The 12454-nt window shown below is 44.7% G+C and overlaps 1 protein-coding gene across 4 annotated transcripts in view; it reads left to right on the top strand.

The window, feature by feature from the left end:
* The window catches only part of LOC137306405 (ADP-ribose glycohydrolase MACROD1-like), a 631024-nt gene that overhangs the window by 594577 nt on the left and 23993 nt on the right, over window positions 1-12454 (top strand). For all 4 annotated transcript variants that reach the window (XM_067975577.1, XM_067975580.1, XM_067975579.1 and 1 more), the window contains one exon: window positions 8354-8427. In XM_067975577.1, the coding sequence (XP_067831678.1) occupies window positions 8354-8427 (74 nt within the window). The remainder of the gene's footprint in view (window positions 1-8353; window positions 8428-12454) is intronic.

A 12454-nucleotide genomic window follows, 5' to 3' on the forward strand; every position in this document is an offset into this window, starting at 1 on the left:
TCCGACCCCACTCTCTGCGTTACTGATTCTCAGCACCGTGAGACTCCGACACCACTCTCTGCGTTACTGATTCTCAGCACCGTGAGACTCCGACCCCACTCTCTGCGTTACTGATTCTCAGCACCGTGAGACTCCGACCCCACTCTCTGCGTTACTGATTCTCAGCACCGTGAGACTCCGACCCCACTCTCTGCGTTACTGATTCTCAGCACCGTGAGACTCCGACCCCACTCTCTGCGTTACTGATTCTCAGCACCGTGAGACTCCGACCCCACTCTCTGCGTTACTGATTCTCAGCACCGTGAGACTCCGACCCCACTCTCTGCGTTACTGATTCTCAATACCGTGAGACTCCGACCCCACTCTCTGCGTTACTGATTCTCGGCACCGTGAGACTCCGACCCCACTCTCTGCGTTACTGATTCTCGGCACCGTGAGACTCCGACCCCACTCTCTGCGTTACTGATTCTCGGCACCGTGAGACTCCGACCCCACTCTCTGCGTTACTGATTCTCGGCACCGTGAGACTCCGACCCCACTCTCTGCGTTACTGATTCTCGGCACCGTGAGACTCCGACCCCACTCTCTGCGTTACTGATTCTCAGCACCGTGAGACTCCGACCCCACTCTCTGCGTTACTGATTCTCAATACCGTGAGACTCCGACCCCACTCTCTGCGTTACTGATTCTCAGCACCGTGAGACTCCGACCCACTCTCTGCGTTACTGATTCTCGGCACCGTGAGACTCCGACCCCACTCTCTGCGTTACTGATTCTCAGCACCGTGAGACTCTGACCCCACTCTCTGCGTTACTGATTCTCAGCACCGTGAGACTCCGACCCCACTCTCTGCGTTATTGATTCTCGGTACCGTGAGACTCCGACCCCACTCTCTGCGTTACTGATTCTCAGCACCGTGAGACTCCGACCCCACTCTCTGCGTTACTGATTCTCAGCACCGTGAGACTCCGACCCCACTCTCTGCGTTACTGATTCTCAGCACTCCTAAGCCAGACACCATCAATTGAGCACAATATCATCATCGTGTGTAAGTGATGCAATGAAATCGATGCACAGTTTTACTGGATCTTTGCTCCATATTTTCATGAAAACGCCACCCTAAATGACAGTGAGCAATAGTGAATAAAAATGAAATGGTACATCTGCTTTAAATAATCACATTGGATTCCATGTAAGTCTTGCATTAATTTGCTGGCACACACTATAAGTGGCTGGAGGCTGGTCATCTGGGCTCTTGGTGGGAAACACGCTGACAGGCAATTTGCATGCAAATTTCCTAATGCATTATATCCCCAAGACCTTCACCAAATCTACAGCTTTATCAGATGTATTTGGACATCCGGCCCCTCAGTTCTCACATGTGAAAGGTACTTTACGTTTCAACGTTAAAGAAACAAGGGAAGTGCATTTACATTTTTTTTTAAACTGGTCAATCTCGCATGGAGCTGCTCGCTGGTAATGCGGGATATTGGAGAACGGAGGTGGGATTCTGGTTAATAAGTGACAGGCTCAAATGCAGCGTTACAGAGGTGGAGCAAACAGCAAATGGAGAGTTTCTCATGTTTGGCATGGTGCGACTGGGAGGTCAGGGGTCGATGCTTGGTTGGGTGCATCTGGGGATACTCCCTACCACAGAATGCGTGTAAGTGGCTAGCTGGGAGGGGTGTGATGGTACCAGACCCTCACTTGGTAAGGGGATTGCTATTGTATCTTTAAAATAGAAATCCTTACTCCCCTCTCCCCGATGCGGCCCACTTGTGCCAGAATGGAGGCTGATATGCCTCTTTGTACACTAGCCTGCGATGATATGCCAGGTCCCCTATAGGCCAAGGACGTGGCAACTGCCAGCATTGAGAGTCCCTGCCCTTGACTCCACCCCGTCTGCCGACCTAAGACCTGGAAGGAGGTTCTGCCTCTTATTAGGTCCTGAGGGAACTCCTGTGCAAAGCCATGACCTGGTGTATCTGGGTCCTGGCAGAGTTTGCAGCCACTACACCATCACAGTGCATAATTTCAACCCCATGCCCCTTTTTACACCTGTGCACAATCAATGTCTTTGTTCATGTTGAAGTAATATGTTCTGCAGATCATTGAATATGGGAATACTTTCAAACGTCGACTCATTCTCACATCTGTTTTACTCTCTAAACTTTCCCTCACCATCTAAACTCTCTGTCAAAAAATCTATGATTATCTCCTCACATGGAGTTAGAACATTATAGTCTGGAGCTCCACCAATAGTGTGACCTTCTGTTTCTTTTTTGCCAGTTTTGACTTTAGATATAAGAGCACTGGAGATTAATAGAGGGTGATTTGGCCCCTGGATATTCTCTCCTCCGTTACATTCTCTCTCCCACAATGTGGAATACAATTTGTAGAACCCTACTGTTTTCACCTCTAATATCTTATTTTCTACCTTCTTGTTAATGTTTCTCTCTGCACATTGTTTACAATTCCAACTTTCTATCCAACTCCCCTTTGCCCTATTTAGTTTACAGTAGTATTCAGGTCTAACCTTGATAGTCCTCCTTAAGTTGTGTCATTTTTTTCCTTATTTCCTTTTAGTGCTAGCGACGGCCTTTATCACCTTGGTGATGTATTCCTACATAATCCCCTCTCTGAGCCAGAAGGCTGTGGGTTCAAGTCCTGCTCCAGAGACTTGAGCACATAATCTAGGCTGACACTCCCAATGCCGGTACTGAGGGAGTGCTGCACTGTCGGAGGTGCCGTCTTTTGGGTGAGACGTTAAACCGAGGCCCTGTCAGCCCTCTCAAGTGGATGTATAAGATCCGTGGCAGTATTTCGAAGAAGAGCAGGGGAGTTCTCCCCATTGTCCTGGCCAATATATATCCCTCAACCAAGACTTCAAAACAGATTATCTGGTCGTTATCACGATACTGTTTGTGGGAGCTTGCTGTGCGCAAATTGGCTGCGGTGTTTCCCTACATTATGACAATGACTACATTTTAAAAAGCACTTCATTGGCTGTTTAGCGATTTGGGCGCCCTGCAGTCGTGAAAGATGCCATAGAAATGCAAGCTCTTTCTTTCCTACATAACCCCTTCTCCTGCACATTTGAGGTCCTACCGTGCCCACCACTGTCATTGCGATGTTGCATTACACTGCTAATGAGAACATGCAGAGTTCAGTCACTGAAACGTCATTTTCTAACTTGCTTTTTCAGCTACTTCTAACATTGTTGAACATTGCACAGCTGGATTGGCAACATTTGGGAGATTTAAACTTGTTAAATGCTTCATTAGCTACTTGAGAAGTGTAAAAGCATTGTCAGCACAGATGGATCATGATTGGCAGATATTTGTTTGTTACCGCTAACTGACAAAATCTCATCCAAATCGCATATTTCAATATTTTACTTTGGCATGGCATGATTCTTGGGCGGGAAAAGCAGACCTCTCTCACCTTATTCATGAAAAGAGACACTCACTTCTGGGTGCCTGTGTCTCTCATGGAAACTCTCTCCCGTGGAATTATTACCATCTAAGTAACTTGCTCCCAGCCTTCTTGGTCCGTATGATCTCCTGGCTTGTTTCGATCTCCTGGCTTGTTTCAATCACCTGAGGGCATCAGAGAGGAATTTTTCAGAATATTTTTTCCTTTATTGGCCCTGAGTTTTTTCTTTGCTTTTTTTGCCTCTCCCAGGAGATTATATGGCTGCGTGGTTGGGGTGGAGGGGGGATGTTTAGTCATGATGCTCCGGCTATCATGGTGTGGGGTAGGGTCTTTTCCTGCCCTCAACTTATTATCTCAACTCACTTTCCAGCTCTATAGCCTTCTGTGTAACTCACTCGTAGATCTGTATTACTTCTGTACCAACCCACTACTGTCTGGTTAGTTCACTCTCGGGCCTCTATTACATTCTGTGTAGCTCATTCCCTCGTTGCTATTATTTTCTGTGTAATCCACTCCCAGAACTCTCTTACTTTCTGATTAGCTCACTCCCAGGTCTTTATTACTTTCTTAATAACTCACTACCTGGTTTCTACTACCTGTTTGGGTCACTCACACCCAACTCTCTCTATTACTGCCTCGGTTATTAGGGTTGCCAACCCTCCAAGACTGCTCTAGAGGCTCCAGGAATTAAAGACTAATCTCCAGGACACAGCTGCGAGCAAAACCCTGGAAAAAAAATCATAGGAGCAATAAAAAAATTGTGTTTTTTATTAAATTTTCTTTGAACACTTTTGTTTACTAGTTATAAAAATATTAGAAATGGGCAAAAAGGCTGTTTACCTGACAGTCAACAATCATCCAATTGGGTAATGAAGAGTCTGTTCGCTTTCCGATTGGTGTGGGAAGGTGATGAGCCGTGAGGATGGAAATGTCGGGCGGCCAAGGATGGTGGGGGCGGGGTGTTTGGAGGTCATGTGATGACACTCCAGGAATATGTCCAACCAGAGTTGCCAACTCTTTGGGTTACTCACTTTCAGCTCTTTCTTATTTTCTGTGTAACTCATTCCTGTGCCTCTATTACTTTCTAAGTAATTCACTCCTTGGTATCCATTCTGTGCAGGAATCAGAAATTCACAGAAACCCCTAGTGAGATAACACTTTGATTAGCATTTTAAGTGCAAATTCCTGTCATATTTCCAATATTTGGCTGATTCATGAATATGGATGTGTTTGTGCTTTGCCACTGTGCAGGGTTTCTGTACGTTGATAATTTTGAATAAGGAAGAATAAAATAGTTTAGGTTATAATGGGCCTGATAAATGAATTGAAATGGAAATAAGCAGGGCCAGTGTTTTAATCTGCAGTGACTGACAGCCATGGGCAACAAACAAAACAGGCAGTCCCCAGCCTCTTTACCATCTCTTCTTTGTCTCATGTACAATTGAAGAAACTTCTCCATAATGCTTTAGAGAGGAAATTTTATATGATATCTCTGTTAGAGACGTTGGTCTAGAAATTGGGCTGCATAAGGTCCAGTTTTTCAAGCGCTATGCGGCTTCTTAAGTCCCCAAAATGGTGGGCAGGAAGCACGCACTTCCAAAATGGGCGCTCCCGAATTTCTAGGCCAGAGTCTTAAAGAGTATGTACAACACCAAGGAGTGTTAGTGAGGAATGTAATATATCAGAGAATGAGGGTGTGATATATCAAAGTGAGGGATGTGGTATATTAGGAGAGTGAGGTGGTGCGAGAGTAAGTAGTGAGGTATATTAGAGAATGGGGTACAGTAAAATTAGAGAGTGGAGTATGTCCTTTAAGAGAGTGAGGAATTACACATATTAGAGAATAAGAGGTATGGTATATCAGAGAGTGATGGGTGTCATATATCAGTGAATAATGTGGGGTATATCAGAGAGTGAGGGGAATGTTACATATGAGAGAACGTCATGAGAGGTGTGGTACATCAGAGTGAGGGAAGTGGTATTTCAGAGTTAGAGGAGTAATATATCAAAGACTGAGCAGCGTGGAGTATATCAGAATGTGTGGAGTGTGGCATATTGGAAGGTGTTACAGGGAGTTGCATGGGTTATATCAGGGAATATTACATGAAGGACTGATAGTGGTCTTTAAAATTAAGGGGTTCGATAGGGTGGATGTGGAGAAACTATTTTCACTTGTAGGTGAGTCCAGAAAAAGGGGGCAGAAATATAAGATAAACAATAACAGAATAATTAAAGAATCTAGGAGGAATTTCTTTACGCAGAGAGTGGTGAGAATGTGGAACTCGCTGCCACATGGAGTGGTTGAAATAGAGAGCATTGATGCATTTAAGGGGAGGCTTGATGCATACTTGAGGGAGAAGGGAATAGAGGGATAGAGGCAGGGTTGGAAGAGCGAGAGACTGTCTAAAAACACTGATGTAGACCAGTTGGGCGGAATGGGCTGTTTCTGTGCTGTAGATTCTGTGTAATTCTATGTGATCTATTTGTGAGCATTACAGTGAGGGATTTGAGGTATGTCAGAAAACATTACAGTGATAGCTGTGTCATACCATGAGTGGCATGGAATGTATCGAGAGAGTGACGTGAGTGATCTGGAGCTGTCCATATGGATAAATTCACTGCTTGTCGTGGTATTGAGCTATACAGACCAGAATGTCCCAATTTGATTCCCAGTGTGTGAAGAATTTTCTGATCTCAGCTAGGGCATTAGGTGGGATGCTGGAATTAGCCTCAGTGATCTGGGTTCGGGAAAGTAAAATCAGCCAGAGTTCCTGCTCCTCGCTATATGGTGACCTCCTCTTGGAAAGTGCTTGTGTGGATAGTGGGTGAGGACAGAATCGGGTTTGGCAATGATGCCTCCACAGTTGAATATCCTGACAACACTCAATGCCTAAGCTCAGAACTGAAGAACGGGCATTTAATGTGTACTATCTACTGGATGCATTGCAGCAACCCACCAAGGCTTCTTCGACAGCACCTCCCAAATCCACAACCTCCACCATCTAGAAGGACAAGGGAAGTAGGTGCATGGGAACACCATCACCTCCACGTCACACACACCATCCCGACTTGGATATATATCGGCTGTTCCTTCATCATCGCTCACTACTTACTCTCTATATCTACACCACCTCACTCTCCTAATATACCACATCCCTCACTTTGACATATCACACCCTCACTCTCTGATATATTACATTCCTCACTAACACTCCTTGGTGTTGTACATACTCTTTAAGACTCTGGCCTAATACCACCCTCCCTAACAGCACCTGTGGGAACACCTTCACCACACAGACCGCAGCAGTTCAAGAAGAAGACCCAGCACTGCCTTCTCAAGGGCAACTAGGGATGGGCAATAAATGCCGGCATTGCTAGCGACGTCCACATCCCTAGAATGATTTTTTTTTTAAACTTGGGAAAGGTGCTGGAGGGTTGCTAACATCTGAGGAACTGTATCCCAGCATGAGAGCTGAAGAAAAAATTGGAGGGGAAAATATGCATTATTAAAAGGTTAACTGTAATGCCCAGAGCCATGGCATCAAATCCACTTATGCAGGAGACAGAACTGACATTGAACCTTGTGCCTTGCACAATTTCTCTATCAGTGTGGGAGAAACTCGGGTTATATTTAAGTGAAATGATAGATCATGTACAATAGATTTCTGAGGCTCCTTGCAATGCTATTCCAGTCAAACAAGCATTGATTTGGTTCTCCTGAGAACAGCCCCCATGTTACCCATTGCTTTGAATTTGAATGGGAGATAAATCTGCCTCACAACAGAGATCCAACTCTCAGTAGAATACTTAGCGAGATAAGTGGAAATCCATCAAATTTTTTTTTTCAAACAGTGCCATCCACTCCGTTTTTTTGGCTGAGGAAAATGCTTTTTCTGAGGCTTGTTTTTAGGAATTGAGGAGTGTGGCCTTTGATAGGCACGTGCTTCAGTCTCTGTGCACACTCTCCATAGTGTTACTGGCCCGATGATCGATGAAATGTGGGTCTGTGGTATGCAGTCGGGTTAAAGCCACTGTTTTCAGTAAACGTAGGGCGCTAGTCTTATGCATTTGCATCTGTATTGGCCAGTAGAACCTAGTCCACCTGAGACCAGCCCCTGACACAGTGTAAAGAGGGGACAGATCAGGATCCCTTAACCCGATGATTAAATGCCAAAGTAAAAGTGCCTTTTGATTCACTCTCAGTGCTAATAGTTGTGTTGTCTCATGCTGGAAAGTTCTGTGCAGATGGTAGATATTTGGGAGGTATTTTTGTACTGTAATGGCAGTTTTATGCTGTCCATGGGGTCTTAGAAGGATAGCGTTCTAGAAGATCGCTCAAACCATGAGCAGCACTCCCCCATAAAGAAAACCTTGCATTTATACAGTGCCTTTCACCACCTCAGGACGTCCCAAAGCGCTTTATAGCCAATGAAGTACTTTTGAAATTTATTCACTGTTGTAAAGTAGGAAACGCGGAAGGCAATTTGCGCACAGCAAGATCCCAGGGGTCCTCAAATTGCTGAATAAAGGTGAACTTCCACCCAGGCAGTAGCCAAAGCAGGCAGTGATTCTCTGTAGATAGATACGATCATAGGAATAGGAGGAGGCCATTCAGCCCCCGAGCCTGTTCCGTCATTCAATTAGATCATGGCTGATCTGTATCTTAACTCCATTGTTAGGAAAGTGAGTAGAAGAATTCCAAGGAGTCTTACTCAACACCTGCCGTGGCAATGGTGGGGTGGGAGGGGATGCGTGAGCAGAGGGTACATGCACGGTCAGGTTTCTGGTGCTTCAGGGTTTATGGACTGGCCTGGTTCTAATCCAAGGACCACGACTGTTCAGGCTTAACACAGTGTCATGCTGGCATCTGTTAACGTCTGCTGAACATTTCATTAACTGTCCTTTATTCGACACACAGGTTATCCCAATGGACAGGCTGCGGAAACAGTCTTGAAGACTGTCAGAGAGTATCTAGCCGAACACAGTGGCTCAGTAAGTCCCGGACAGCTGTACAAATAAAATTCAATAGACGGCACTTTAGAATTTTCCCTTGAGGCAACCCAGCTAGCCTTAATAGCTATTAAACTCACACTCACAAGCACAGAGAAACACCTAAACATAACCCAACCAGGGGTGTCCACTGCTAGTGGATTATCTTATTGGGGAGGGAGCTGCTTCCATTCTGCTTCCCTCAAGCAGGGCAACTTGTAGCCCAGTGGCATTCCTGCAGGTGTCTGTGGACTGGTTTCTCCTGCCCACCTCACTTGAAGTGAGCACAGCTGCACACATCAGAATGCAAGGAGAGAAAATAGGATTGGAAGCTAGAAACTAGAACACAAGGGCAACGTCTGGAAGCTCCCCTGGTGGCTCAGTCGTTAAATACACCGCCCCATGTGGCTTTCAGCTGTGAGGTCCAAGAAAGCTTCCAGATTCATTCTCCGTGCTGAGTTGGCTGATCACAGTCAGGCTGCTGATAGAGACCTACAAGTGACCTCAGCATCTCCAGCCTAGGAAGAGGAAATACTGGCCAGGCTTCCTGCTCCTTATTGCTAATGTGTGGATATTGTCTGAGGATCGGATCAGGCATGGCTGTGCTGCCTTCTCAGGTAGGACAATCTTGTACATGAATGGTCACTTGGGAAAGGTATCACAAGATGGCTTATGGAACCATAACGCAGCTAGAATCAGCACCTTCAGGAGTGGAGAGGAGAGATGGAAATAGACTAACATCTCAAACATCCACTACATTGCTCTGATAACTTTGGCTCGTTACATACCGATCCAAATACACTGACCTCTGAGCCCCATATCATAAAATTGACTTTGTAATTAACATTTTATGTTTACGTTACGATGCTCATTGGCCAGGTTGGGCTTGGACTGGGCACTGTGATCAAAGGGATTCTTCCCCTCTCTTTCCTTGAAAACTGGTCACCAGCTGCTGGCAACTTATACATGGGACCACGGCCAAAACAAGTTAAGGCTTTTAATAATAAAAAAAAGCTATGGATCTCGCAGAAATGTCCAGCATTGATTCTAAATAATAAAGGATAAAAAGGAGACTAATCTAATCTCACCCACTTTATGATATCATCGAAATCCCTTTTGATTAAATTACAGGCATATTACTCACTCCCTGTCCTCACCCACTATATATAATTCATGGATGTGTGTTCCGTGTTTATTGCTGTGGATTCTAACCATCGGAGACTGAAATTACCTTTTAATTCCACGCGACAAATGGGGATACCTGACCTGGTCCAACTCCAGTCTTCTCTTTGACCTTCTATTAGCAAAGATTTTTTAACCCTCTTGATTATATACAAAGTTGGGAAGTAATCGGTGGGGGAGAGTGGGATCAGCAGTAGGAAACCTTTGCATCAGATGGTTAGGTTTGTAAGGTACATTAACATGACTGTGATTAAATATAAATCCTTATGAACTAATAATTGTTAAAATGTTTAAACTGCATTTACATTGAAGAACTGCTTCAGAAGTGGTTTGTCAATATGATGTAGTTACCTATGCCCAGAGCATATTGCAGGGCAAACTGGGAGATCTCAGCAACACTGGATTTGCATCTGCACAGTCACAACCTTACTGCCCTGGTATCACCCCTTCCCCACTGTAAAGGGTAAGTCTGTAAGACCAACAACATGAACATCATTGCCGGCCTCTACAGAGGCACCCACAATCAGTATAAAATGGCGAACCTAAACGCAGTGGTCAGTTACGTTTCCCGCTGTGGCTCAGTGGGTAGCACTCTCGCTTCTGAGTTAGATAGTTGTGGGTTCCAGTCCCACTCAGAGATTTGAATACAAAATTCACAGATGAGATGTTAAGCCGAGGCCCTGTCTGACCTCTCAGGTGGACGTAAAAGATCCCATGGCACTATTTGGAAGAAGAGCAGGGGAAGTTCTCCCTGGTGTCCTGGCCAATATTCATCCCTCATCCAACATCACTAAAAATAGATTATCTGGTCATTATCTCATTGCTGTTTGTGGGACCTTGCTGCGTGCAAATTGGCTGTTGTGTTTCCTATATTACAATAGTGATTACACTTCAAAAGTACTTAATTGGCTGTAAAGCACTTTGGGATGTCCTGAGGTCGTGAAAGGTGCTATATAAACGCAAGTTCTTTCTTTTAGCCACCAGCACTTTGCCTCCAGAAACAGGGAGGAAAACCACCTCAGCGGTAGTATTCCCTGTTTCCAGATGCCATTTTGCTGCCTCATTTACATAACAGGGCTGCTTCTGAAAGCACTGCTATAATATATAGAGGTGACCACTACAGAGGAGTTTTCTACCTGAGAGTGGCCCTTGGTAGGCATATTGCAGTGGAGCCTGGAAAACGGGGTAGCCTGGGAGTGTAGAATTAAAAGAAAAGTTGTGGTTTAACTTGAAATCGTGCTCAGCATTAACCTTTTCTGTTCACTTAGATCCCCTTTCATTCACCCCTTTCAAGGCTGAAGTAACTTAGTTCCAGTAGCTTATCTTCTGTTTTCTATCAACGCTAAACCTTCCCTCTGTTCACCTGTGTGATGTACGACTGGAAACAACTAGACAGGAATAAATCATTGCCTTTTATACCTATATATGTGTGCTGTTGTGTGTATGTTCCTAATTGCTACTGAGATAGGCACTATACCTTGTAACAATTTGACTTGGCAACTGTGTGAAAATCGAGTCATTAGATTTAATAGTTCAGTTTTGCAAATCCAATCATAGATTCAGATTAGCCATTTTGAATTTTAAAGGGTAGTGGAGTGGTGGTTAAGGTGTCACAGAGTATAACGTGCTATGATGCTATTAGTTCGAACATCCAAAAATATTTTAAGCTCACTAACATGAGGGATGTGCATGCTGAAAAATTGGACAGTTCCCCCATTTGATTTCAAGGATAGTGCATAAGAAAGAGGAAAGGCTGTTCGGCCTCTCAGCGCTCATCCCTAATTTCTTTGTTGCTACTTCCTTGCCTGATTATTCTAGACATTTCTTATCCTTTTCAGTAAAAAGCTTTTATCCAGGATCAGTTCTGAGCGCCAAGGGGTCACACCCCCAACCGTTCAACTCCAGCACCATCTACTGGTAGCTCAATAACCTGAAAGGCAGCTCGGGTTCATGAAGAGAATTGAACCAAGGCAGTGTTCACTGTGGCAAAAGTTTCAAGTAGCAGGGGAAACAAGCTAGATCTGTTACTCCTCTCCCCGTCCTTAAAAGCCTCCTCAAAACCTGTCTCTTCAGCCCTGCTTTTGGTCATCTCTTCAATCATTCTCGCTATTTCTCTGCCGTGAAGCATTTGTTACTTTAAAAATGCCAAACATTGCAAATTGTAGTATGAGAAAGAACGTGAATTCATATAACGCATATTCACGTCCTCATGATGTCCCTAAACACTTTATAACCAATGTATTACTTTTGAAGTGCAGTCACTGTTGTTATGTCGGCAAACATAGCTGGCAATTTGTGCACAGCAAGATCCCACAAACAGCAAATGAGTGACCAGATCATTTTTTTTGGGTGGAGTTGGTCGAAGGAGGAATGTTGACCAAGACATGCTACCACAAGAAATAGAGGCAGAAGACAGCAAATATCCTCTCCCCCCTCATATACATCTGAAAGCTGGGTCTGTGCATATTCCAGACGCAAGGCCAGCCCTGCTCCCTCAGGAAAGCCCTAGAAATCCCGGGGCAACATAACCAGGGAATAAATCCGGCATAACAGGACTCCACACCCTTTTTCCTGACTATTGTGCCCAGGGATATTGGGCATTTCCTGGGGGCAAAATCAGGTACAATTGGCCCTACTTTTTTTTATTGAACTGGCTGGAATACACATATCAGACTAGTGCACACTCAATAAACAGCCTTTTTAAATATTAAATGCAGTATGTGTCACACTGCCAATTTATAGCCACCTTGTCCTGAATTGTGGACAACTTTTAAATAAACATTGCTTGATTGCTTATAATCTGTGGCACAGTCATTATGGAACAGTGGGGGGTTGGTGGCGGGGAGGG

The sequence above is a fragment of the Heptranchias perlo genome, chromosome 43, assembly GCF_035084215.1.
Source record: "Heptranchias perlo isolate sHepPer1 chromosome 43, sHepPer1.hap1, whole genome shotgun sequence".
Taxonomy (NCBI): Eukaryota; Metazoa; Chordata; class Chondrichthyes; order Hexanchiformes; family Hexanchidae; genus Heptranchias; species Heptranchias perlo.